At 45.9% G+C, this 27,898-nt stretch overlaps 2 protein-coding genes across 4 annotated transcripts in view; one reads left to right on the forward strand and one right to left on the reverse strand.

The window, feature by feature from the left end:
- Positions 1 to 11,088, reverse strand: part of LOC123019718 (zona pellucida sperm-binding protein 3-like) — a 15,260-nt gene extending 4,172 nt beyond the window's left edge. The window contains exons 1-8 of one of the 2 annotated variants that reach the window (XM_044422744.1): positions 11,019 to 11,088; positions 8,334 to 8,512; positions 6,339 to 6,451; positions 5,667 to 5,770; positions 4,411 to 4,582; positions 3,642 to 3,753; positions 2,417 to 2,606; positions 1,104 to 1,298 (exon numbers count right to left, since the gene is read on the reverse strand). In XM_044422744.1, coding sequence (XP_044278679.1) covers positions 1,104 to 1,298; positions 2,417 to 2,606; positions 3,642 to 3,753; positions 4,411 to 4,582; positions 5,667 to 5,770; positions 6,339 to 6,451; positions 8,334 to 8,512; positions 11,019 to 11,088 — 1,135 coding nt within the window. Of the gene's footprint in view, positions 1 to 1,103; positions 1,299 to 1,390; positions 1,721 to 2,416; positions 2,607 to 3,641; positions 3,754 to 4,410; positions 4,583 to 5,666; positions 5,771 to 6,338; positions 6,452 to 8,333; positions 8,513 to 11,018 lie in introns of those variants that run through there. The other variant, XR_006413947.1, reaches the window with a different exon arrangement.
- Positions 11,089 to 15,731: 4,643 nt separating this feature from the next.
- LOC123019713 (transcobalamin-1-like) lies at positions 15,732 to 26,953 on the forward strand. Of its 2 annotated transcripts, none has more exons than XM_044422724.1 (7): positions 15,732 to 15,849; positions 19,283 to 19,474; positions 20,221 to 20,361; positions 20,785 to 20,937; positions 22,796 to 22,977; positions 24,232 to 24,418; positions 26,730 to 26,953. In XM_044422724.1, exons 1-7 carry the CDS (start codon positions 15,783 to 15,785, stop codon positions 26,951 to 26,953), a joined length of 1,146 nt encoding a protein of 381 aa, XP_044278659.1. In that variant the 5' UTR covers positions 15,732 to 15,782. The 2 variants fall into 2 exon arrangements, with proteins under 2 accessions (XP_044278659.1, XP_044278661.1); XM_044422726.1 differs by having other exon boundaries at positions 26,733 to 26,953.
- The last annotated feature ends 945 nt before the right edge of the window (positions 26,954 to 27,898 follow it).

The following is a 27,898-nucleotide window of genomic DNA, read 5'->3' on the forward strand; positions in this document are numbered from 1 at the left end:
CTTTTATTGTGAATTTATTCTATTACAATATTTTAATTGTATTGTTTCATTAATGTTATTTGTTGATTTTATATTGTAGTAGCCACCCAGAGACCATGTCGCTAACAGGCAGCTCTTTTAAAATTTATTTATTTAGACAAATAGTTTGAGTTAGAATTCTTTAATATAGACTCTGGCAACTTAGACTGACTCCCTACTCCTTTGAAAGTAAGCCAGCAACTTATTAAATCTAGATTTTGCTGTAAGTCAGACCACTTTATATTTAAGCCCTTATGACTGTACTTGGGATAACACTCCACACAGCTAATGAACCCATGAAAGTTTATGCTAAAATGCATGTTAGTCTTTTAAGAGGGCCACAAGATGCTGCTTATGCTGCATCCGGCCACCTCTATCAATCTTACAAGAAAAACAATTTTAGAAAAAGCAGCAGCATCTATGTTGCCTTTCAGGAATCTCAAGTCCCAAATTTGTTTGTTGGCAGTCTTATAAAAGGCAAGTCTGCCTTCCCCAACTTGGTGCCCTCCAAGAATGTTGGAGTTGAACTCCAATTCCAGTCAGGAAGAAGGATCTCTGGTAGGTGCAAATCATTGTACAATGGTCAGAAAAGCTGTACCTACTAGACTCCCCTATTGTATCACTACTACTGCTAATTTCACAAAGCTCTTCAAAGGTGATCTTTTGAAAAAGATCTCCTCGAAAGGACAGGCTTGAACATCTTTGTTCATAATTTTCAGGGACAGGTTTTCCATTGCTTCTGTTTTACAAACCACTTTTCTCTCACCACCACTGCCTTGAGACTAGGAAGCAGATGTCAGCTTCTACAATTAATCTAGAGAGTTTATGCGTGACACGGAATCTGGATTTCCCTGGGGCAGAATTTCCCCATGCAAACTAACTGTATCTTTGAATCAGTCTGGTGCACAGATCTATCTTCCCACACTTGTGTACCATTTTCCCAACTAAGGGCAGAGCCATGAAGCCCACGGAAGGCTTCCTCCTGCAACCCTCCGAGGCAGGGGAGGGGTTGAGTACAGGCTCAGTCATAAACAAAACAAGGACCTTTGCGCCTTTCCAAGCACATGACAATTTGGAGCTCTCACCTGAGGAACCTTCTTTCACTCCCCCTCTCATGATGATATTGACCACTTGGTTAGGAGGCAGTCTGGCAGCATGAGGTGTCTTGGGTGTGGTGGAAGTGCTCAACACAGAGAGTGGGTCCAAGGTGCTGGAGGAGTTCATCCGCTCTGCATTCACCCTGATAGGACCAAACTTCAGGTTTGCTTCTCCAAACAGCCCTGTAAGGAAACAGCACAGATTGGAGAGGGGCTGACCAAAAGTGTCTGCTGAAGAGAGAACAAGCTGCTACCCCTCTCCTCTTTTGACGTACCAGATTGGTAGCCATATCTTGGTTTACTCCTGGGGATAGGATAGTGCCCCTACTGCACTCAAGGGCAGCTGGCTAGCATGGGTGTGCAGGGAAAGCTTCACGGTACCCAGAGTTGTGCCCTTACTGCTGCCTACTGTCCCTGCCATTTGCCACCTGAGGCAGGCGCCTGTCTGCCTAATGACAGGGCCAGCCTCACGTCAGACACTCCTAATTTCTGATCTGCATGCCCTGTGCTCTAATGCATCATCCAGCCAGTTTAGTTCAGTCTTCTCCAGGGGCAGGGAACTACCCTCGCTCTGGGTCAGGATCAGTATATTTGAAAGAGCAGAAGCAAAGACTGCAGAAGAGAAAGAGTTTGGAAGAGAATAGCCAACACCACCCTTCCTTTTAAGGAAGCTTTGCAAATCGCACCAAGATGAGGAAGTGGAGCAGGGGAGAGTGCAGCTGTTGCTGGCTAGAGGAAATCCGGTGGTGCTTTGCACTCTCAGGGTAGCTGGTTGCCGTTTGTGCTGTTTATTAATGCCTTGGTGCATAGGAAAGGTTGATTTAATGGTTAGCCCTATGTTGTATTTGACTTTGCCTTTTGTGTAACTAATCTGAAATGTTGTAGTGCTAGCACTCATAATATGAGCTTTGACTGTTGGGTGATATAGAAATGAAATAAATGAAATGAAGCGAAACATTCAGCCTTCCAGCTGTAGCTACCCTGCAATTCCAGTTATCCCTTGCCTTTGCCTAGGACTGATGGAAGTGGAAGTCCATGAAGAGCTGGGGGTGGAGGGACAGCCATCCCCTACTCTGATATAGCCTCTCCCTGCAATAAAGCAAGATGAACTATTTCAAGTCTCCTGTAAATACACGCTGTGGTTTGAGAATGCAGACCCATGATTATGGTGATGCAAGCTAGCAAAGCCATGCACATTACAGTTAAGTGACTGCCTCTGTTTGGAGTCTGAGGAGAATTCTGCCAGCAGCCTCTTAACCCAAAGATCACATGACATGGGGGTGTCAGGGGGGTGAGCTCACCTTTCCGCTGTTGGGGCTGCCCCCTCCTCCTCCTCCTCCGGGTGCCACAGCCACCTGGAGATGCGCAGCACGAGCAGTCTGCCCCTTCGTGGGAGCTCCAGGTTGCCATCGCCAGATCGTAGGAGCAGGCCTTGTTGAGACGGTCCACGGAGCCGACAGATACTGCCTTCAAATGGCAGATCAGGTAGATCTGAAGACGGAAATTATGCTTCTGGTTAGGTCCAAGGTAGGCCACAATGCCCATCGACGCTACCCCCGGCTCCTCTCTTGCGGTCTGCTAAGATGCTCGCCCACTCCTACTTTTGAAAACAATTAATACGGTTACTCTAAGTTTGTCGGTGCTGTAAACTTGGCTCAGGGGAGTTTGCCATGTGGGGACTCAGATGCCACCTCCCCCTCTGCACACTCTTTTCAGGTAAGTATCTTGCCCTTTGCTACGGCTCCCACTGCAGCCCGGGATAGTAGCTCAAATAGCAGATGTGCCCCTGGTCAAAAAGTGCTGCGGAGCCCAGTGCTGGGCTGCGGCTCAGAATCCTGGATAGGGCCCAGGAAGGCCCTTGTAGCGCCAGTTCAATAGACAAGGGTAGGTCCACTAACCTAGAAGTCAAGTACAAGGACTGATACGAGAATGAAAGGCTTCTACACTGAAGCAGCTGCTGCTATTATCATCATCATTATTTCCATACTTTCCATAGCTGAAGCTTTCTGGGCAGTTCACAACAATAATCATAGAATCATACACTGAAGTCACCCATCCAGACTCTAATCAGGCCTGACCCTGCTTAGCTTCCAAAATTAGGCAGGATCAGGCACTTCAGCTATATGGAAGCCATATTATGGGTGGCTTGTCATTAACACCCCTGGTGAGATAGAGGGGAAAGATGATGCGATCATCTCCATGGGCTCAGAAAGGCTAAAAGGAGGCTGCCGTGATCATTCCCTCATCCCCATGTAGGTCGTCAGGTGTCACGTCTATGTAGGTTGGATGGGCAAGCTGGTGCCCTCCACATGTACTGGACAGCAGCTCCCATGATGCGGGCAGGAATTATGGCAGCTACAGTCCAAAGCATCTGTAGGCGTCCAGTGCACCTCCCCCAAAGTCAGTGCCGTTAGATTTCCCAAAAGCTCCCCACCCTGGGACAGTAATCGCTGTGATCACAGTGGGGGAGCCTTAGCCCCACCTTTAGGCATTCGGTTCTCTGCATCCCTCTCCCCACATCCCAACCTGGTTGCTGGAGGCCCCAGTGAAGGTGAATGTGTCCAGCTGGAAGCGGAGGGTTCCATCTCCTGGCGGGGCAAGGAAGCGGGAGTGGCCGTACTGCCCATCGACGAGGCACCTGCAAGATGGACGGACGCAGACACGAACACCCAACCGGCCCCATCAATACCGTATTTACTACTTCACTCGAAACCTAAACTGTGGATGGGCAACATGAGGCCCACTAGATGTTGCTGGACTGCAGCTCCACCATGCCACCTTGGGAATGTTGGCTGGGGTTGATGGGAACTGAAGTCTAGCGACATCAGAAGGGCCACAGATTGCTCACTCCTGACCTAGACATACAGCCACAGAGCTGGTTCATTTCCACATCAAAACATCTTACTTCAGAAACAGGCCATGATGGTAGCAACAAAAAGACCCGTGTTTTTTTTTAACAAAACATGCATGAGGTACATGCACCTTATTTAGAAGCAGAATCGTGCTTGCCTCCCAGAAGTGAGATTCTGCTCCTAAGCAAGCAGCAGGCTCCTTTTTTGTTGTGGTGGCAAAGTCAGTGGTGGCAATTGCAATGAGGGGGGTGATGTTCCCAAGGAGTTGACCCCCCCCCCAAGCTTAGGGGAGCTCACACTCAAAGTCTCAATTTTAAGTTCCTTACACGCATGCCAGTGTGCACAGAAATGAGGAACTGCTTCCCAAGCTCCTACGTCTTCTGCCCTGATTTCCAAGGTTCACTTCCCCCACATCTACCAACATTTGTCAGGCAGCACCTCACCCGTGGTTTGTGATGACCTCGTATTTCACAGTTGACTCAGCACTTGGTCGGGCGACACACTCATCCACGTAGATCTTCAGAGGCACGTGGTTGCCCTTCCTGACTGATGCCTGGATGTTGATTAGGTCCCCGAGATAGTAGGTGGGCTCAGACACTGGCAGTGACCAAGTACCTGGGAAACAGTTCTTATTATAGCACCCCCTACAGATGCCGCGGTCGTGGGTGCCTGTGTCATTGCAGAATGCAGGTACCTTTCCTGCCCGTGGCAGCTCCAGGTTTTGAGCGGCTCTGGGGCAAGATATTCTTGAAAGCCAGCTCATTTCCTCCTACTACTGTCCCTGCCACTCATTTGTATGGGCTCCCAGTTTGGGTACAATGCAGGACTAGCCCAGACAAGCTGAGCAGAAATTCCTGCTTCTGATTGTGCTCACTTGCTGGCTTCCGGGGGGAAGGGGCACAGGCAGCAACAGCGACGAGCAGAAGCACATGCTTCAGGGACTGGGGGCCCTCTCAGGTGCCCTGTGATGTCCACCTCCGGATCTGATCCAGTTCCTTACTATGGGCAGGATGCAAGCAATGGATTTGCTAGATCAGCAGTGTAGCCACAGACCACATTTGCCTGTGCTGCTGAAGTTTTAGCTCCTGATGAATTGCGGGGAAGCCTGAGTACTCTGTGTTAAATACTGACCTTTCACATAGGAGAACCATTTTTACATCTTCACAGCCATTTTGATAGGCCACTTACCCTATAAACCAAGACTAGAAACAGTCAATTGTTGGAGAGTGGCATCACTTCTGATGGCATACGCAAGGAAGAGGCCATAGCCCTGCAGCAGAGGCCCTGGGCTATGCAGAAGAACGCAGCTTCACTTCCTGGCATCTCCAGGCAGGGCTGCGAAAGCTCCTGCTGAAACCCTGGCGAGCCGCTGCTGCCACTCAGTGCCAGCAATACTGGGCTGGACGGACCAAGAGCCTGGCTTCACATAAGGCAGTGTCCTGTGTTGCAGTTTGATTTGCCCCTGTGACCTTTGATCAAATAAACTTTGAAAGCTGGCAAAACTCATTTGCTAGTGATGTGAGTGGAACACCCACACACCTCAAGTAAACAAAGCCGTCTTTCAATACCCCTTCTATTCTCCAGTGACAATCTTGTCCATTCAAGGCTTTAATCAAGACAAACAAACCCCAGGTTTCCTTAACATTACAGCTTTCTGTAAATATACAGACGACAAGTTTCGGCTGATGAATACACTCACTGTCATAAACTTCAAGGGCAAAGTTCAGGCGTTGTCTGTCCACCACCGTGGAACTGAAAGGGACCCAAGTGGGCTGGAGTGCAAGAGATGAGATGTTCCAGGACCTAGGAGACACCAGACTCCATCGATTCACATCCTCTGTTTCTCCCACAAGTCAGAGCTATACCTAATGGCATTGCCCCAGTGATGAATTCTGGTGAAAACTAGCAGTGTCACCTGGAGTATCTGCCATTTGATTCTCCTGTGGTGAAGTCCTTACTATATTCTGTATAAATATATTATTTATATACTATAAATATTTATAGTATATATAAATATATACAGTATATTTATATACTATAAATATTTATACTATACTGTATAAATATAGTATTTATATAGTATTTATATACTGTATTCTGTATAAAATACAGAAAATACTTTCTGTATTTTAATTCTTAGATCAATCCCTTAGATTAATACATGTTCTTAGATCAATTCCTTCATCCCCTTTTCACGATGACTTATGTGCTCAGAACTGGCTAGTATTTTAATAATGCACATTGTGTATGATGGAAAAGTGGAATCAACTTCTAAATAAATTGCTTATCATGACATTTCATAGATGTGGAATTTGTTCCGCAGTGAGGCATCTTTCACTAGTACAATACCCCTTAGAGAACCAGGACTTACCTAGGATAGAAGCAGTCGATGAGATGAGAGAAGCCCCTGGCCCGGATCACCCCATTTGGAGCCACAGGATTGTAGTGGAGAACATTTCTATAATGAATGCTATCTGGAAGAAGCTAGAAGTCAGATAAAAGTTCAACTGAGGTTACTTTTTATGGATTTTTTTTTTTTCATGCTACATACTATGCCTTACACGTATGAGCTTCCAGCCTTCCAATCAACTGATGGCTCTAATCAAGCTACGCAGAGCAGAGACAAGTCAGGAGTCTCCAAAGGTCAGCCAGTTGAGGTATCCTTTCAGAGTGGGCAGGAACCCCTCTTCATAGAGGACAAGGCTGTAGTGTGGAGGGTAGGAATAAAACCACCCTCTCTTTGGTGAGGCATTCTCTATTTGATGAGCTGTTCAGTCCATGTGTGTACTAAAGTCAGAGAACCATTGGGAGGTAGAAGCTGTCCTTCTACAGGTAGTACTTGCACAGCTTCTTGGACAGGACCACCTCACAGGTCACCTGGTCAGACTCCCACATTTTTATCTAAATTACTGTTCTTATACCCAAATTTTAATTTATAAATAAATCTGCATGTATTGCAATACTTTGCAATTCTTTGCAAATTGGTTCTCTCTTTTTCATGGTGCAATTCCTCTTTTTTGGCCATGTATAAGTAACCACCCTATTTCCTCCAGCAGGTGCTCTCTAAATCCCCAGCTTTTATACTGCTAGAAGTATACTTGGGATGGACATGTTGAAATGCATTCAAGTGGGAGAATAAGTTGGACCCAAGAGGGTTACAGTTTAATTCTATACTTCCGTATCCTGTCTTCAGGAGATCCACCTTTTGAATTTGGCTCCTAGTTTCCCAATAGAATAAGAGGAGAACTTTGAGAAAAGCCTTGGAAACTTATTGTGTCTTCGTAGTGACAAGATTCACAGGTTTGGAGATGGTGATTACAGCACTGTGTTCAGCAACAATCAACACAGGCCTCCAATCCAAGCAAGAAACCTCAAACCACAGTGCTGACATTTGGAGGAGATTATAGTTCAGCAACATAGTACTTGACATTTCATAGCCTCTCAGTTCAACATTACCCCATACTTGGTAATGTTGGTTTCACCCAAGTAGTTTAGGATTTTGCAGTGAAGCCGAAGTTAAACTTGCTTAAGAACTTCCCTCAGAATAGCCCCAAAAGAACATTCCAAGAAGGTTCCACCAGAGCACACCAAGCCATCTCTGGTTTCTAGCATCTTTCAGAGCCAGATGCAAGCTCTGTTCTTGAGCCCGCATGGACACCTCATTCTTGGGGAGGAGGGGAATGATTGCATTGCATCTCAGTGGCACATCTCTGGGGAAGATTTGTTTACAGGTGCCTCAACAATAGGAATTCATCACATGGTGTAGGAAAAGTTAAGATCTGGAAAGTGCACTGTGAGTTTCCCATTCCATAAGAAACCTCCTAATGTAGGGGTGAAGAGCCTTAAGCCCAGGGGCCAAGCCTGGCCTTTCTGGGGACCAAATTGGGCCACCTGGGATTCACCAGATGGCCATGCCCTCTTCTTCTAACCATCGATTCTCTGCTTCTGTGCATTTCCCCCATTTTAACAGGCTAAAGCTTAGTTTCTGGTAGTATGAGATTTCAGGTAAAATATGCTGGCACCACCCTTTTTCTCCCAAGACCCACACACCCCTGAAATCCAGCCTAGGAAAGCTTTTCTGAAAGGGAATCTGGCCTTCAGGCTGAAGATGGTTCAGCACCCTTAACCTGCTACATGCAAAAAAGCAGGTAGATTCTTTGGATAGGATACCTGGTTGAGTTTCCTAGATGAGCCACTAAGATCTGTGTCTCTGGTTACATTAAGCACAGGAACTACAACCTACATGCAGGGAGAGCCTGTCATTGTCCAGAAATGGGTACCTGCTTCTTCAATCAGTCTTTCACACAGAGTGACCCTGGATCCCCCAAACACAGCACAAAGGGTCTGGATCATGCTATTTCCTTACTTTTCTGGTGGCCCCACAGGAGAAAAGAGGGTATTCCAGCAGGAGCTGATCTGAGCGTTCTGTTGTCACAGCACAGCCAGCTCCTAGAGTCAGTTCACTGGCACCAACTACCACACCGGACCCAAAGAGATCCACCGGCACGGAGATCACGAGGTGCGAGCTGCCACATGACACAGACACTGCAGAGGATACAAGAATGGATTGGGCAGTAGTGAGATGTGAGCGTTGCCACCACCCTGTGCCTTTGTTTGAGGGTGTGCAGTGAAATCTCACACGTAGAGCCAAGAGGCTGCTGTGAAGAAGCGCCAATGAAGAGCAGCCCTACTGGATTAGGCCAATAGCCCCTCTAATCCAGGATCCATCCTCCAACCAGATGCCTATGGGAAGCCCACAAGGAGGACATGATGCGGCAGCCCTTTTCCCTGCTGTTCCCCATCAATCAGTATTCATAGGCACAATTGCAGTGCCTGGTCTGAGTTCCACCAGCAGACAAGGAATAACAGCAATGATCATGTAGATACCTCTCAGTATCCCAAGAGGAGAGAGTATTCTCTCAGAGGATGCCTGTTATTTCTTAGTATGGTGCATATGGGAGCATTTCAACAGCTGCATCATTTTTTTCTTATGCTCCACTACACCCCTCAGTTGCCTCTTGCCCCACGGTGTTTCCTTGAAACAAGTTTGTTTGCCTGTGGCAGAAGCTCCAGGGATAAGCAACTTCTGGCCCTCTAGATTTTGGGCCTGCAACTTCCATTATCCCTCTGCACTATGTTGCCTGGGGCAGATGGGAGCCGTAGGCTATAGTTTCTGGAGTTGCATGCCCCCAAGTTACTATACCTTATTGTTAAGTGGGTCAAAGCACATGTAGTTGAAGTCATTACATGGCCTACTCCATTTATCCATGCCTGCCTTTGCCCCTTCCTCTGTTTCCATGTATGTTTTGAACTATAAGCCCTTTGTAGTAGGGAGCTGTTATACCTTTTCTTTGTAAAACAAAAAAAAGATAGCCACACAATATTAAAAAGCCAAATATACAGAAGACAATGGTCCATATTTAACAGATATAACCCTCTGCATGTCTACTCAAAAGTGAGTTCCACTGAAGTTAATAACGTTTACTCTCTGATAAGTGTAGCAGGACGGCAGCTTTGTAGGACTTGTGTTATGACCATCATGAAAATGGGAAATTCAGATGCTAGGACAAGGCAGTATCTTCATTGGGACTGCCTCCCTAAAGCAGGGACAGGCCGTTTGTAGCCCTCTGGTTGCTTTGCCCACCCATCAGCAGCCCTTCCAATGCATTTTCGATTGAGCTTATGCCCTGCCAAACTTTGCACAAAGCTTTCCCTTCTCTCTCTCCCAGTTCCCTTTTCTTTTGTGGGCTGAATTATCTTGGCTTTTTTTCCTTGAAAGCCACCCTGGGAACTCTTGTTTGTCTGAAGTGTGGAACAGAAGTGCAGTGGATACAAACAGTACTTATCAAACCGCCATGGATTAAGGCTGGCGGGAATAGTAGACCAAAGTATCTGGAAGGCTACAAGCTGCCCAGCCCTGCCCTCATGCCACAGAATAGCTCTTTGTGGCCAGTACTTTGTTACAGCCATCTGCAACTTATTTATGTTCTGAAAAATGCTCAGTTTAGTCACACACAAGATTTTTTTCCCTCACGTAAACAATAACTAAATCATACCTGAAGATAGGATTGAATGCTGGAGACTTACATGTTCTCCAGTCAGCAGGTAGTACTACTGCCCAACTTATCTTCTGCCTACTTAATGTACCTAAACCTACTCACCATCCTTGTCAATTTAAAGTGTTAAGTTTCTTTAGCTTCATTTCCCAAGGAATCCATGGATTCCACATCATACTGAAGTCAGAGGCAAATAACTGTTGTAGTTACATTTCTGAAGACCTAGAAAGGAATCATCATTACTGCAGCACTGCCTCAGTCTCTCTGGAGCTCAAAATCCAGTTGAATCCTGCTTTCCTCAACCTGTTGCCCTCCAGGTATGCTGAATGGGACTACAACTCCCATTCATGCTCAGTTGATCACATTTGTTGAGGAAGATGGGAACCAATGTTTTTGTTAGTCTTAACATTCTGCCTGAAGGGTGAATGCAATTCCCTACAAGTTTTTATGTGTTGTCATCATTAAACTGCATTTTCATCCTGTCTTTCCTCTTCTTGCAAAGAACCCAGGGCAGTTTACAAGGTTCTCTCTCCATTGTATCCTCACAACAGCCATGTAAGGTAGGCCAGGCTGAGCAACAGTGATTGGCCCAAACTCATCCAGTACTTTATAGCCAAAGGGGAGACTTGAACCCATGCCTTCTGCATCCCAGTCCAGTACTCTTAACCACCACACTCAACTGGTTCTCTGTTACAGAAAGGAGCCCCACTTCTCATTTCATTAGTCAGTACAAGGCAAAAGCAGTTTCATATTTAAAAATGTCATTAGATCACTACTTCAGACAGGTTTTGTAACACTGTTGTGGTTTGATTGGTTTTGTAACAGAGAAGGCTTTCTTTCAAGAATGGGAAATATGTAGCAAAAATATTAAGATTCAACATACATTAGCCAACCCCTTTATGGGACTAGCATACAAAAACCAAACCAAACCCCCACTACCAGTGAACAACGTCACACTGGCACATCCCCACTGCCTTCACTTCGCATTCATTTACCTGAGGTATTTTGAGCATAAGCACCAGTAGCTAAAAGGAGTAAAGCCCATATCTTTAGGTGCTTCTCCATCACTCACAGATATTGCTCAAGGATTCAGTCAAGTGGGAACCAAGCACTCAACACCCTTCTTGGCTCCATTTATAGCCCACACAGTGCTCAGGTGCCTCTGTGTCCTCCAATGAAACCACATCATTCATAGGCTTCCCTTTGTTCCAAACAAGGCAGCCATTTTCCCTCTATTAACTCTCTCCCATCCTGCATAAACTGTATCTGAAAGTAGACCACAGTACCTTCAGCTAGTCATTTCTGTATGTGATATGTTGCAATTTCCCATCCTTGGGCTCTGACATCAAATGGTGGGGAATTTATGCATGCATATTTAGCTGCTCCACTATTACAATGCAATGCAAGGCATGTTTCTTGAAAAGTAAGGCTGTGTACCTTGATGCTGACTCTCAAGTAACAGCACCTATATATGATTACTCAGTAGTAAGCCCCAAAGGTTTCAACAGATTTACTTCCAGGTAAGTGTTTATAAGACCACACCCCTAATCTTGAACAGTGGTTGAAAAGGCAAATGTTTCATCAGTAAGAGAAAGGGGTCTCTTCTGACATTCCCTTCCTTTTTAAATGTTTCATGTCAATTTCTTTTTGTTCCTGAGTGCACAAGATGTACTATTTTATATGAATCAAATATCACATTTGGGTTGTATTTCCTTACTGGTGTTAGGAAAGCCTCCATGGCAGCTGCAACAAATATAACCAGGTTCAGTTAGGAAAGACCCTTTTGCCTTGAACCGCAGCATTTTTATTGGAAGATCACCCAGGACCCCCGCAGTTACTCACAGCATGCTACTGGATGGTGGGCTCCACCACCAACTAGAAAATCACAGCCCATGCACAGACACTTTTACAACCTGCTAGTCACGTACACCAATGTAGAGTGTAAAGTTTCCAGATAATGTTGGTACAATAGCATCTTGATGTCTTTAGGCATGACATAATGTTCTATATGGATCGGAAATACTGGTGTGGAAAACATTACTGATTGCTGTATTGATAGGTCAGTCTAGCAAATTCCTGACAGTTCAGGTCAGTGGGTCTGTCTGTTTAAACCTGCAAAAGTGTCTGATGGAGGAACTGTTCAGGAAATCTGGTTTGACACCACACTCAGCAGGGGGCTTGCCTCTTGGGACTAGATGCTTGGGTGGGTCCGTTCAGAAACAAATGGACACCATTCTTTCAGTTTTTCTGCTGCTGATGAGAATGCAGGTATTTCCTCCCTGATAGTATTAGCCTTCTGCAGCTTCTCAGTCTAGCTGATAATGCCATCTTCTCAAGGCAACAGCAATGCTAAATAGCAACCTGGATAGGAATTCTGCTGCTTTGTGAGAAAGAGGTGTAGATTTGATTTTATACCACAAATAAGCAACATTTTTCTACCAGGATTTATCTGAAATTTCCCAACACTGGCATGGTTTCATCTTCAAGAGCTTCAGTTCACTTTATAATGAAATACAATGAAACTAAAATAATGAACCCTCTCCCTTGCCTTTTATTCCTAAACCCCTGCACAAGACAGAATCTTCTCTGAGCTGTTGCCCTGCTTCCCAAGCTCTCTGCCTAGTGATGTGCAATTGATGCTGACCTTTGTTTCATTAGGCCTGAAATCAGTGCTTCTTTTTTGCCCAGGGGTTACAAAAAAAATCTCATTTGATTTAAGACCGTCCTGACACTGTGGTAGTTGGATGGTATACAAAAGTTTTAAACAAACAAACAAGATAAGTTTGTTTCCTTGCTGGCTGAATAGCTTTTGTCTTTTATTTTGAAAGTGTATTATTACAATGTGTTTTTACAATGTTATACACACCAGTCTGGGATTCACTTATGGATGAAGAGTAGCTGACAAATAAATAAATAAATAGGTAGAAGTAATGATGATTCTCTTCTTCAAAGTCCAGTATATTAATGCTAACATTTACTAAAGCCTATTTTATTTATTATTTATTTAATGGTTTTCTATACCCGCATATATATTTCAGGACAATCTCAAGATGGTTTACAAAGAATTAAAAACATCAGAGCAATTAAAGACCCAAATGAACCCAAGCCTAAATTACACTGATGTCATTAGGACCTATTTCCAGCTAGGTATACACAACATCGTGGTCTCTAGGGATGAGCACATTCTCCTGTGTTGGACCAAGTGATGGGCTGTGCCTGCATAATTTTACCCAGAAGCTGGTCCCATGCTGTTCAGTGGAACTTACTCCCAGGAAAGTATGGGTAGCATTTCAGCCTTGATTGGCTGTACTCCCACGTTGAGAAACTGGCTATAAAAGAGGGGTGCCAGCCAAGCTAGGATTCACCGCAGCACTCAAAGGCTCTCTGGCAGACACAGGTGCTCCTGGGGACAGCTGGTCTGGCTTGGAAGGCTCGTTTAAAGTTGTACCCTTGCTATGTGCAATGGCTGCACATTGCAGCCACAGCAAAATATAACAGTTCAAAATGTAACTTGTAACAGTTCCCAGTGGAGCTCAGGGCTTACTTCTGAGTAGAACTGAGCTTGAATTGGGTGCTGAATAGCATAGCCGAGGGAGGAAGACAAACACTGCATTCCGTCTTTCCAAACCAGTTGTAGAATTGCATTAAATGTCCTTCAACTGGGCAGTCCTATGCTGGACAAGGGGATATGAGACGCAGCTTCCACTGTGCCGTACATGAAAAAGTTTCCAAACAAAGGGCTCCTAGTTCTATTGGTTAGAAAGCATTCTGCAGCTATTCATCTTTTCTTCCTTAAATTTTGTGCAGTTGTAAAAAAAAAAAAAAAGATGGAAGTAGCAGCAGGGAAGGTTTCTAGGAGAGAGCCTTTTCAGAGAAAACTGTTATTCAGTGCTTATCATTTCTGACTCACAGTTGTTTATGACTGCTTCTGATGGTGATTCTACAGCTCTATTTTGTTACTTTAAAAAAAGGAGAAATTTTATTATGGGTTTTGGAATGGGAAAAATGCAGTATCATTTGTGAGACTGAAAGAAAGCACTGGACTCTCTAGTGTAGTTAAATTATTCTCATAGAGCATTGTGTCATCAAGAGGTTGCGTAGAGGAAATGATGGAAAGGCAGGAAAGCAACATAATTCATGTAGCACTCCAGTCTTAATTCTGCAATGAAACAGAAAGTAGAAACAGAGAATAAACATCATCATGTGGAATTCCCCCCCGCCCCCCCATGCTGCATCTGGTAACAGTCTGTGGTTGAGCCAGGATGATGCCATGAGAAAAGCTACATCTGGAAGCACCCTTGCTGGGTGGGCTAGTTTTGAGGAAGCCTCTGGCATTAGGAAAAGGTTAAAGTGCCCTTCTTCCTTGACCAGATTTCCAGCTCCTCATGTCTATACTCAGTGCTTTTTTTGTCATAGAACGGACCGGAACAGAGTTCTGGCACCTTTTTTCGACAGATTTTCCAAGTTTTAAAAGTAACTTTTGAAAATTTGATGTTTGGTCCACGTGGATTTGAATCGCCTTGTCGAGCGTAGCAGGTTGGCGGCAAAATCATTAAAACGGTGCATGCAGGCTGCTTGTGTGTCAAGTCCGATGCATGCGTACTTTGTCCACGCTGGTTGTGATGGCGCTGCTTGGCTTGTGGCACTGTGTGGCTTGTGACTGGTTGTGTGGTCATGTGCTGAGTGCTTACTGAGGGCGATGACCGTTATGTTTCGTTACACAACTGACGTGTGTGGGTGTGTGTACAGTGATTGACTACGTGCGAAAGGTAAATAATTTCATGAGTTCCGGCACTTTTTTCTTACAAAAAAAGCACTGGCTATACTGCTAGGAAAAGTCAAGGAAAAGTGAAGAAAAAGGAGACCAAATAAGAGGGATTGACTCCATCAGGGAAGCCACAGCCTTGAATTTACAAGAGCTGAGCAGGGCTGTCGTGGATAGGATATTTTGGAGGCTTTTGTTCACAGGGTGGGGACGATGGCACTTAAGAGCAATGTGGCTGCCCTGAAGTCAAATGGAAAGAGCAGACACAGCATGCATCTCCTGTGCTCCACTTTGGGGCTCTTGGTGGCACTTAAACCCCATAAAAGCACTCAGGATTTGAGTGCATGTAGTAGGAGTTTGCTACATGACAAGGGTGGAGTCCCAGGCTCGCTCGCTCTCTCTTCTGCATGCTTGGCTGTGCTGCTCACATCCCAAGAGCAGCACAGCCAAGCGTTGCGTCTGAGTAACATCCCGGGGCAAGTGCTGCAGTGGAGCCACGATGAGGTTTCTGGTGGGATTCAGGTTCCCAGTTAGAGACCTTAGGATCTTGGTGCTTTCAGTAGGAGATGGCCCTTCATCAGTAACAGGGATTGCAGAGGGCTGATTCCCCAAGCTGGCATCTTTTGGCATAACTGGATGGGAGATGATGGGAGTTGAGGAAGCCTGTCTTGACTGAAGAACCACACAGACGCGCTCCAGTGTGTGGCTGGCAGAAATCTTTCAGTAGTTCTGAGAACCCATCTTCTGATGGCAGACCTCACGATCCCTGTTGCATCGATTGGTCCTCTCCTCCAGGGCAGAGAAGGATGCATACATGCGCTACTTGGTATTGCTCAATTGCTCTTTCTTTGCTACCAGGAAGCCACATGTCAAGGGTGGAGTCCCAGCCTCTCTGCCACTTCTGCATACTTGGTCCTGCTGCTCATATCTCAAGAGCAGCCCAGCCAAGTGTTGCATCGAAGTAACATCCTGGGGCAAGTTCTGCAGTGGAGCCATGATGAGGTCTCTGGTGGGATTCGGGTTCCTGCTTCTCTTGCAGGTTCAGTGCTGCCTTCCCTGTGGTGAGTAGCAGAAGCCTGGCATCCCCCCGGCACACCTGGTGCCGTCCTCCGCAAGTGTGGGATGCAAGCCCTCTCACTCCCAGCCAGCACGAGGATGCCAGGGAGCCCCAGCATGACTCCTGGATGCAAAGATCTTCCTGAGGCAGTGGATTGCAATGGCAGCCCCCACGCGATCACTGGAGTGCCTGACAAGAGGCCAGAGGTGTTGGTGGCAGCAGTGGGGGCTCTCTCAGCAGCTCCCTGATCCTCCTGGGCCCGAGGGAAGAAGCCCCACATCTGGAGCAAGGCTTGCCTAGCTCCCCCCCTCCCGCCCCACCCTTGCCTGGCTTTTCTGTTTTGCCCACAGCCAGCTGATGCCCCTGCTTCCTATGTTGCGATCTTGCACAACTTCATTCCTGCATCCTTCGGTGATCATTGACATGTTGTTCTTGATACTGATGAGGTCCTGACTGCATGCAGTTTCTCAAGGGCAAGCTCAGTGGCATTTGTGTTTTCAGAAGATGCCCTGGCAGAGCCAGCTGTGGTTCTGAGGTTTCCAGGAAAGCTGCTATTAAAGAGATGAGTAAAATCCTTTAAAACTGAAGCAGCAGCAGCTGGTTAGGGTCAGACATCTCCTCACCAGAGTCCAATCCATAGCTTGCTTTATGAGTAAGCCCCCATCTCAGAATAGATGAGGCGGACTGACAGTGCCCTGTATGGCAACGTCTTGGTCAGAAAGAAGAAAAGCAAGCTCTCTTCCTGGTTCTGCTTCCAGAGCTGCCATCATTTATGCTTGCTGTTCCCTGCTCCTGCGCTTGCAGGTTGACAACCTGGAGACCTTAGCAGCTATGGGTGCTTATGCCATGGGTTCTCTGTGTGCTGATAGCACTACAAACTGCTCTTTCGGTACAGGGCAAACCAGGTTAGGTTTTTCAGGCCAGCTGACAATCCTGGCGGCTACTATTTTGCAAGGAAGTAGGAAATTAAAAAATACTGATGACCTGTTCTGCAGGTCAGCAAAGACACCTGTGCTTCCTGCTTGGGCAATAGAACATTCCTTCTGGATTATTCAGTATTATTGTATCAACTTCACTTCCCTGGGCCCTAATGTCTCCATTGTCATGACCTTTCTCAGAGATTTGGTACAATGTAATGAGGTTTTAAGCAGATCCTAGATTTTTAAAATTGCTGATCCCTTAAAAATGTTTAGATAGATGTGTGTCTGTGTGCACTGTTTGTTTAAAAGCTTGTATATAAATGGTTTTTATACTATGCATAATGCATTGTTAAAGTTTTTCTCTGTGTAAGCTGCCCAGGGAGCTTTGGCTATTGGGTGGGATAGAAATGTATTGTGTGAATGCAGATCTGCATTCTGCTAATGCACATAAAAAGATGGCTCCCTGGTCTCCAAGGTTGCAGGCTGAATTTGAACATGAGAACTAGCTTAAGCTCATCACCAGCTCTGCTTGCCTACATATTCTAACTGGAGCTAGAGGCAACAGTCAAAAAGAGCTGTTCTAGAAGCATGTTTTAATAACATGTCTTCTAATTCTACATTAATCTCATGCAGCAATGAGGAAGCTGAGGATTTTCCTTCTAATTTATTGACTGTTCTATTTTTTCCATTGTGCGCACCAAGTTTTTAGTTCTGATGGGGAATACTGCTTGGGCTGATTTGGAGAAAACTGGGTTCTTATGTCTCACAAAATTTCCTTCTAATTCAGGGGTCGCAAACTCGCGGCCCGTGGGCCAATTGCTGGGACAGGCGGGGCACAGGGGAGGGGCCCACCCCCACCGCGGTGGTGGAATACTTGATGTGGCCCAGTCTCACCCAGCCTCTACTTCCAGCGGCCCCCAGGTAAGTTGAGTTTGAGACCCCTGCTCTAATTGGAAGGAATTATACAAATATTCTTTTTTCCCCAAATGGATTTTCCTTTTCCTTTTTGTTGTTAGTCGCGAAGTCATGTCCGACCCATTGCGACCCCATGGACAACATTGCTCCAGGCCTTCCTGTCCTCCACCATCCCCTGGAGTCCACCTAAGCTCACACCAACTGCTTCAGTGACTCCATTAGCCACCTCATCCTCTGCCATCCCCTTCTTCTTTTGCCATTTATTGTTCCCAGTATTAGGCTCTTCTCCAGGGATTCCTTCCTTCTCATTAGGTGGCCAAAGTATTTGAGTTTCATCTTCAGGATTTGACCTTCTAAAGAGCAGTCAGGGTTGATCTCCTCTAGGACTAACCGGTTTGATCGCCTTGTGGTCCAAGGGACTCACAGGAGTCTCCTGCAGCACCACAATTCAAAGGCCTCAATTCTTCGGCGCTCAGCCTTCCTTATGGTCCATCTTTCATAGCCATACATTGCAACTGGGAAAACCACACACACACACACACACACACACACACACACACACACAGAAATGGCAAGAAAACACAGGATGTTTATGAGTGGAAGACAGTGTCATTTACACCTGTTGCAGAAGTGCCTGAATGAAGCAGGGCCTTGGTGCCATATAAGCCTCATTTGGATGAACCCAGAGTGTACGGAGAAGTCAATGGATTTGATTTAAAAATCACAGCAAATGCTTAGGAATACTGAATCCAAATATTAGAATACCTAACATAATTTTGGGGGCGATCTGGTCACTGGGGGTCATGGACTAAGACTGCTACATCAGGGTTTCAGCCTGCCACTTTCCTTCCACATGTTGGCAAATAATACAATGAAGATCTAATTCATGTGAGGCATCTATACTGTATTTGCCAGCTTGGTGTAGTGGTTAGAGTGTTGGGCTGGGAACTGGGAGACTGGGATGCTAGTCCTTACTCAGCTATGAAGCTCACTGGGTGACTTTGGGCCAGTCATGGACTCTCAGCATAGTCTACCTCACAGGGTTGTTCTTGCCAGAATAAATTGGAGAGAAGGGGAATCTTGTAAGCCACCTTAGGCTCCTTGCAAGAGAAAGAAAGGGGCTATACATTCAATACAGTCATCATAATAATTCTTTACTCATGGTTGTTTCTGGGCCCTTTAGTTGAAGGTATGACCCTCTTCTGTGTTTTCAGAGCACTTTTGGCAAGATACGCATGCATGGACACACACACACACATATCCCAGCAAGAAAAATGAGTATCACTTGTGAAAATGAAGCACTTTCCCCTCTGATGTAAGTGCGCTATTCCACCACACTGCAGTGCCTTCTAGAAGTCATGGAGCAGAGAAGCAGACACACTTAGGGTAGTGCTCAACAGTACAAATTCTGCAACAAACCTGAAAGCTGATCCAGTGGATTAACACCGCCTCAGACAGAGGAGCCCAAAGAGGCCCGAACCTCTTCGAGCATGGCAGCGGGGCACCTTCTCTTTGCAGACGGGGCTGAGAATTGTGGGGTGGAAATTCAAGGCAAGGGATTTGAGGGTGTGCCCGGTGCCATTAGTGCTTGTTTCCCCTCAGCTGTGAGCAGGGATCAGCGCTCCCAGGTGGACCGTCTGCTGCACGAGATGATCCAGGCAGCCACCGCTCCCGGAGCGCTTCCGAACCCCAGTGTCCTGTTGGCTCTGCGGCTTAGTCGGAACCACAACCAGAGTGCTGAGCAAACGTTGCTACGCAAGCTTCGCCAGGATGCCATAGACAGAGTGAAAAACGGTGAGTGCACATGGCACGCCTGAAAAATTGGTCTTTCAGAGCAAACACACCAGTACCTACCCCTGCTTTTCCTGGTACGTGCAGTTTCTAATGCATCATAGACTGACACAGGATTATCTCTGGGGAAAGTTTTGCTTTACCTGTGATTGTGCTCATTGAGCGTGGGCAGCCCATGATCCCGCAGTGAATCTAGCCTGCTTCAGGCAGTCCCCTTGCTCCCAATCTTCTGCAAAGAGGAACTTGAAGCAACCTCCCGTCTCTTTCTGTCTCCCTCTCAATCACCAAGAGTGGTACTCGATTCGGGGCGGGGCGGGGGGATCAGTGCACCCGATAACCCTTGCCTTCAATGAGGACACGGTCCACTTCTTGACTGGGATCACACAAGATGGAGAGACATGGTGCTTTGTGGACTCTGTCCAAGCAACCCGGCTTGTGAGCCACACACAAGGCCCGCTGGCTGGGTTCAGTCCAGCCACCCTGAAACAAACACAGCCCGCTGGCCACGCTGGCTCATCATGTTGTGCGAACCTGGCCCTTGCGTGTGTCTGCATAGCTGCCTGTCTGGACAAGACCGGAGTGGCTGGCAGAGCTGAATATGTGAATGCTCCCAGGGAGAGAAGTAGAATACATGTGTGAGGCAGCTGAAAGCGTGAGAGCACAGAAGGATGGAAATGGCACCCTGTGGGCAGGAGCTGGAGAAACCGACCTGTGCCCCGCTCATGCTGATATTTGTCCACTCTTTCCAGGGCGAGATTTCTCTTCTGGCCTGGTGGCCTTGTACGCTCTGGCCTTCCGGGCTTCCTGCTCTGATCCCCGAAAAGTCTCTGCAAATCTTGATCTGGTGAACTTGTTGGAGAAGAAGTATAAGAAGGAGGTGGAGAACATCGGTGAGCACTGGGGCTTCCACCACATCAGTGGACAGAGCTCTTCCTCCTCCCCCTTCAACCCCATTTTGCTTTTCTGGGTGCTTTAAATCTCTATCTGTTGTTAGATCTTTGGAGGAGTTCCTTTGGCAGGGAAAGCTGGTTGTCAAGGAAGGAAAGGGACCGCCTTCTTCGTGGTGGCACCCCACTTCCGGGATGCCCAGATTCCCACTGGAGCTTAAATGGTGCTGCAACCTTTTCTGTGTTCAGGTTTTACAAGCCTTTTGCTGGCTTAGGCTTCACTTCCCTGCTGTGTTTATGCTTCTGATCTGTCTATTATGGTGTACTATACTGCGCCTTTTTTATGGCTCTGCAACACCAGCCTGATATTGTAGGATTAAGTGTGGGTTGGAAATACTTTTAAAAACTCTATTTGTTTCTCTTCAGATAAGAACAAGTATCCTCTGACCACCTATTACCAGCTCAGTCTGTGTATTCTAACCCTCTGCCAGCTTCACGGTGACTTCTCAGCTGCCGAAGTAGCAAAGTTGCTCACCCGAGATGAGAAGATCTACTCCTTAGGTGGCCAGTTCAATGTGGGTAGGTACAAGAGCTTCAGCTGTTGGGCAGAATAAAAATGCAATAGATAAATACATCAGTCAATCAATCAATCAATCTGTCCATTGATCTTTTGGCAGATGCTCATATAGGCAGTGCAGCTTCATTTTTTTCCTCAATACATTTCTGATACCTGGATACCTAATATTTACAAGGAGGAGGGGATATTGTCCTGATGCGCTCCTTGCAATCCTGCCCCAAACATCTGTTTGGCTCCTGTTGGTAAAATGCAGAACTTGACAGATCACTCTTTTGTCCCAGAATGGGGGTTTCAACTTCATGTGCACGTGAGTCAGTGGTTTGCCATGCGATGAGGGCCAGGGAAAGGCCAGAACAGCGGTGAGCAGGAGGTAGAACTTCTGGTGTTCTGGTCTGCGTCTCCCAGAATTCTCGGTATTGAGCATGCTGGGAATTCTGGGAGTGGAAACCTAGGACCACTGGAGTTCTACTTTCTGTCTGCCTCTAGGCCAGCACACTGTTTGTGCATGTGCTAGGATGGCCCCTCCAGTATTCTTGTTTATTATATAAATGTGCATCTCACCTCTCCAATCAATTCAAGGTGACTTATATCAAAAAGCGAAATATATGGAAGCTTAGCAACCGTAGTATCGTGCAATGAAATCAAGCAGGATAAACCAGCGGAATAAGACAGCATTTGTGAAGTGAATCTCCCAGTGATGGGTGCATTTACGACTCCCATTCTTAGAGAGGGAACCCCATATGGTTCACAGCTTTAAGTCTGGTGCTCTGATTCACACTTTCTGGCTTAATTTGTGTACTGGTGTGGACTTTTCTCCTTCGGACTGCACTATTCTTTAAATTTTGTGCTGCAGTTCTGAGGGTGCATTCATGTATGTGCGTGTGCGCGCACACCCACACACCCACACACTATGTAGATGTGTTTATTTTAGTGAACATAGAAAATCTGGTTTATTTGAATGAACATAGAAAATCTGGCTTGGGTTTTTTGTTTTGAAATGTATGCAGTTTAATGGCATGTTTCCACGCATTTTCAACTCATCCAGGATCATGCGACAACTGGCACCCCCAAACTTGCATTGTGTGGTGTAATTTACACAGAAGTAGTCCTATGGACTTGTCCTTCTGGGATTTTCTCAAAAACTGGCCTGTCTATAATCCTCAGATTTCAGCTTCCTCCATTTTACAGGTTCCAACATAAACCAAACCATGCTTGGGCTGAGTGGAGGGAGGCCTCCAAAAATCCCCTTAGGAATAGTTGCATGGGGCACTTTTGTCACCCCAAACAAAGGCACAAAATAAAGTTAAGTACAGGTATGTCAGTCTCTATTGGAATCCATCACTTTGCACTAAAACTTTCAGCAAACAGAATTAAAATCCATTCAGGGAAAACTTTTTTATTCAAGTTTAACTTTTGCAGACCAGATTGCTAGTATCCAGAACAAACATCAATAGGCCAAGCGTTGTTACCCTGATTTAACTGTTATTCATATCCTAAAAATACAAAACATCTGAAATGGATCATATCAGCCATTCTTGTTCTGAGTAACACATCCTGGTGGAAACATTCAGCCAGTACAAAAGCCCTCCATATGCAGCATTTTTCTTGACTGAGCTACTATTGTGTGCAGTAGCAAAATTACCCCAAATACAACTCATGGCTGTTTTATGTTGATGCCAGATGTTAAAAAAAGAAAATGGCAGAAATTGGGAAGAAATGGATTTAATACACACCAAATTGCTCCGCAACTGGAAATAGATTGATCTTCACTTCTGCCACTCCCCTTATTTTGTGGGATATGTGCTACATCGGATGAAGATAAGAATTTAACCCACATTTACCGTCTTCTTCCCCACATAGACACAGCAGCAGTGGCCACGCTGGCTCTGGTCTGTGTGCAGACTGTGGATAAAGCCGAACTGTCCCCAGAGGATAACCAGACAATAGCAAGTACTGTAGAATGGCTGCTGAAGAAAATCCTGGAGGAGAAGAGAGTTGATGGAATCATTGGGAACATTTATAGCACTGGGCTGGCCATGCAGGTGGGAGCAAGGATCAGTCGGGGATCTGGAGAAGGCCAGGGAGGCTGCAGGGACCTTCTTGTTTAATCGCTGCATCAAACCACCAGCACGTTTCCCATGCATTCATACAAAGGGCCTGTGCCACCAAGCATGCCTTCATGCTCTGGGAGGGTAACAGGGTCTCTTAACTAATAAAAGCACCATTCCGACCTTCTGGGAGAGAAGAGGACAGAAGGCATTTTGGGTCTTCACAATTGTTGCTTGAAGTAAATTCGGAGCCATTACTCCACCTACCCCACTTACACAGACCCACCCCCATGTGAGAAGCTTTAGGGCTTCCTCTGTATTGTTGACAGATACTTCATTCCGGTTCATTCTGCTCTAGTTGTCTAGAGTGCACACATAACAGCTGTTCCGTTACCCCTTGGCTTGCAGCCCTGGGGGCTGTTCGCAATTGGCTGGAGGGAGGACGCAGACTTCAGTAATGTACAAAAGTGCCATGTGTACAATCAGGATTAGGCCTCGCGCAGTTACCCAAGCCCTAGCGTTTTTTTGTTGGTTGGTTGGTTGGTTTGTTTATAGTGACCCCTGCCAAAGTTATGGTGCTGAGCTGGATGCGGAGAAGGGCAGCTTTAAAGTTAGATAGAGAGTGACCTGCCAGACAGAAGAAGCTACATATGCTAGATGGGATATACATATGCTTTTGAGCTGAGGTCATAATATGTGAACACCTGGAATAAACTTTTTTCTCTGAATCATTCATTTTGAGTTCATAATTCCCTACTCATGATGGTTTCCAAGTTCTTTACACAAAGATGTGAAGCTCCAGTTTTGCTTCTGGTTTTAAAGAGCATTTTTGGGGAGTTTTTCAAGAGCAGGAAAAGCATGATAGTATTCATCAGAGAGAAAGAAAACATTTTTCCACTGATGTAATTGTGCTATCCTGCTATATCACACTGCCACCTAGAGGTTAAATAGCAGAGAAGCCGGAAGGCAAACACTTCCCACATAGCATTCAGCTCTCAGTTCCTCAATGAAAGACAAAGTAGGTACAGAGGATTAACATCCTTGTGTAGCAAACCACTAGGCGAGATATCCCTCTTCTGTCTATGGTCCTGATTTAGTTCTCCCTCATCCCACTCCTTTTGCTCTCCTGCAAGCAAATTCCTGTTTTCTTTATTGTTTATATTGTCCGCATTGATGGTCTATAGCCAATCTGTGTACTCCCTTACTTCATTCTCCCCATTTGCAGTCTCTCCACTCTGCTTCTTCCAGGCTTTGACTGTATCTCGAAACTATTCAACATCGGCATCCTGGAACTGCTCCCAGACTTTGGACACAGTCCTTAGTGAGGTTGAGAAAGGCTCTTTTGACAACCCCATGGCTGCTGCTCAGATCGTCCCTTCTCTGGAGGGTAGGACCTACCTTGATGTGAAGAGAATGTATTGCTCCAAGGGCGAAGGTAAGCACAGCAGGTTAGACACACCTCTAGCTTGAAATAAGGAGAGCCAAACCTAGAGAAAAACCATCACAGATCATTCATTTCCAAACCCAAATTGGAATGCCCAAATCAGTAGATGCAGAGATGGCCTCCAGATTCCCATGGCTACAGCCTCTGTTGGGCAGGGGAGAGAGTTCTCATAATTAAAGACATGTTCCCTGTGGCCCCGGGAGGGAAAGAGCTGTCCCTTATTCTCAGCCAAGGACACTGCGCCAAGTGCTGTTTATTTCCACACAAACATGCACATGCTCCTACTGCACCTCTCTTGTGAGCTCAGAGCACTGGCTTGCTCTCGGCAGAGCTACTATCTTGAAAAAATTTCACCATTCCTCACTGCTTCTAGGACTGAAAGAGAACTTTGGTTGGTCTGCATTACGTGAACCAACCAAATGTGCATTTCCCAGGCTGGTACACAGCTTGGAACATGCCTGTCCTTGGGGCCGGGCACTTCTCCAGATCTTGCATATGGTTCTTAGCTCAGAATTTGTCTACAAAATTTCATTTCTTCAGGGAATTTGAATGCAAGGATGCATCTTGAGGAAAATTATATGTAACTATGCATATATTATAGGAAATCCCAGGTTAATCACACCTCTAGCTTGAAACAAGGAGAGTCAAATCCAGAGTCAAATCAATCTCCATTGCAGATCATTCATTTCCAAACCCAAATCGGGATGCCAAAATTGGTATATGCATAGGTATATACCACAGAGATGGCCCCCGGATTCCCATAGCTACAGCCTCTGTTGGACAGGGGAGAGAGTTCTCATAATTAAAGACATGTTTCCTGTGGCCCTGGGAGGGAAAGAGCTGTCTCTTATTCTCAGCCAAGGGCACTGAGCCAAGTGCTACTTATTTCCACATAAATACAGACAGGGTCCTACTGCACATCTCTTGCTCCTGGCAGAGGAAGAAACAGAAGTACAGAAGACATCTCTTGACTATGAGTGAACCCCCAAAAGAGTCGTACCCTCCAATCTGACGCCAAGATTTGGCCTCTTTGGGGCAATCACTCCATGTGTGAATCCAGAAGGCTTGTCAAGAAGTTCTGCTTTATCAGCTTTGCCCAGGAATAGATTTGCCCCCTCATAGCTGGCTTATTCATCATTTTCTGGCTCTCGACTGATTATATAAAGCCACAGTAGGAAGAAGTTCCAAAACTCACTAGACTGGCACAAGGGCCACATGGCTGCTCCGAATGTGCCTCATGGGCAGAGCAACCCTCTGTACGTGTACGGCATCCTGGAAACTGGGGTGGGTTCTCTTTCTTAAAGCTTTTTATTTTGGGTGGCCCAGTCTGGAAAGGCAGCTGGTGTTCCAGGTGGCTTAGCAGGTTGTGCTGAAAAGCAGCATTCTTGTGCCAGTGGGGTTGTTAGAAAGTGTGGAATGTTTGCATTTGATCTGTGATGATTCACGTGGTTTACACACTGAGGTCACAATAAAGTTTGCACACTAAAGTAACATGCCATAGTCAAATGATAATATACATGTTTAAGAATGCAGAATGCTTTTAAGATTGTCACACGTCTTTCAATGTTAGTACCAAGTCTGATTTCAGAGAAGCGCTTGAGCGAGTGCATTGCACTGGTTGTGGAGTTAAAAGCAGAAGGGGCAGGGAAAAAAGATCAGTAAATTTAAGCTGAAAGCTCTTACTTAGGTAAGCCTAAGCAGACCAGATCTGGCCTGTGGCCCTGAAGTTAAACTCCCCTCCACTCATAAGCTAGGCTTCTGCTTTACCCCGACACTCCTTCCCTTCCTCACCTTAGTTCCTCCACCTCCCTGCGGTAACTCAGTATAATATATATGGAGAAAGGGGATGTATGGAGGGGAAAAAGCTGCCATCTTGAAGCCATTTCACCATTCCTGACTGCTTCTAGGACTGAGAGAGAACTTTGTTGGGTCTGCATTTTTAAGTGAACCAACCAGATGTGCATTTCCCGGGCTGGTACACAGCTTGGAACACACCTGTCCTTGGGGCTGGGCACTTCTCCAGACCTTGCAGCATAGTTCTTAGCTTGTAAATTGTGTACAAAATTGAATTTCTTCAGGAAACTTGAATGCAAGGATGCATCTTAGGGAAAATCATATGTAGCCATGCATTTATTGTAGAAAATTACATATAAAAATTGAACTTTTGCTGCACTAAAAATAACCTTACACACTGATGTGGAAATTGTGTGGACATATGACAGAATGTATATGAAATTCACAGAGACCACAAAGAGAGAGACTCATCCATTACTAACTGCCTCTTTAATCTCTAATTTCCAAGCAGAGAACCCCATCCTGAGCGCTACTCAGTCACCTATTCATCACAGTCCAATAGATGTCACATACACCGTTGTTGATGGTGTGAACAGTTCCTTCTCCGATTCCATCAAACTCTCTGTTCCAAGTGGCTCAGTTTTTATCAAAGTCATGGAGGCTGCCCAGAACAAGGACAACGGGAAATTCAGGTACCTCCATAGAGGTCAAGGCCAGCCTCTGAGTGGATAAGCAAACAAGAACTAGAAGATGGTGCAGTGCTTGCTCTTAGGTCGAGGAGACAGCTCTTGCAGCCCCATTAGTGGAAGGGGTTCCCTTCCCCACTTCCTGCCCATTGAGTCTAGGACCTGGTTGGCTTGTAAAACTTTGCTTTCTCGCAAGATCATTCAGGTTAATGATGTCTTCTCAGCTACCTGGATAGGGAGTTGGGCCCAGATCTGCTCATTTTTCTCAAAGCTCTCATGCATTTTTTTTCCAAAACAAGCACCATCCCTAACACCGAAATAGCTCTTCCATTGAAGTGACAGGTGGTGCAGAAGCATCTCAGAGATAGGCTGAGGTAAACAATACATTTACTGACAGATACATAATCTGTGATTCATCATTTGGGAGGAACGTTTTGCTGTTTGCAGGGAATTTGTTTCTTTACAAAAAGAGCAAATTCTGTCCAAAGTAATTTCTACCTATTATGGAGAAACTTCCTAAAATATAAACAATCCATAATAATGGAAAGTGGGAGTCAACAGCTTATGTCTGGCATTTGAGGGACAGATCAGGGGCGTTGAAGCTCTTTCAGCAAAGGGCAGAAACTCATGCTGGAAACAATCTCGGCGCCTGCATTTCAGGGGTGGGAAGACCTGAAGCAAAGCAAGAGGTGAGGGAGGGAGTAAAACACTGAAAGGGACAGCATATTGCAGCTTTAACATCTTTGTGCCAGTAACTTGCTCTCAGGTGAGGCATTATGACCTCTTACACAGGGAGAAAACACTACAAAAAGCCAGGAAACTGCCAGAAAATTGCTGGTGGGGAGAAAAGGGGGCAAGAGCCAGGGGAGGTGACGGGCTTAGTTATTTGGGAAACCCTGATGGGTGGGACTGGAACCTCCAACCTCTACTCAGTTCATGGGCCGGAGGGCCTAATCCGGTGTAGGTGAAGCACTGGATGGTGTGCTCCATG

Source organism: Varanus komodoensis, unplaced genomic scaffold (genome assembly GCF_004798865.1).
Source record: "Varanus komodoensis strain SLA01 unplaced genomic scaffold, ASM479886v1 scaffold134, whole genome shotgun sequence".
Classification (NCBI taxonomy): domain Eukaryota; kingdom Metazoa; phylum Chordata; class Lepidosauria; order Squamata; family Varanidae; genus Varanus; species Varanus komodoensis.

Excerpts from the sequence above, each read along its gene's own strand:
- LOC123019713 (XM_044422724.1), top strand. The coding sequence starts at position 15,783 with ATGATGAGGTCTCTGGTGGGATTCGGGTTCCTGCTTCTCTTGCAGGTT. Across the intron at positions 15,850-19,282 it reads TCAGTGCTGCCTTCCCTGTG|CTGTGAGCAGGGATCAGCGC; the intron begins GTGAGTAGCAGA and ends GTTTCCCCTCAG. Across the intron at positions 20,938-22,795 it reads AGGTGGCCAGTTCAATGTGG|ACACAGCAGCAGTGGCCACG; the intron begins GTAGGTACAAGA and ends TTCCCCACATAG.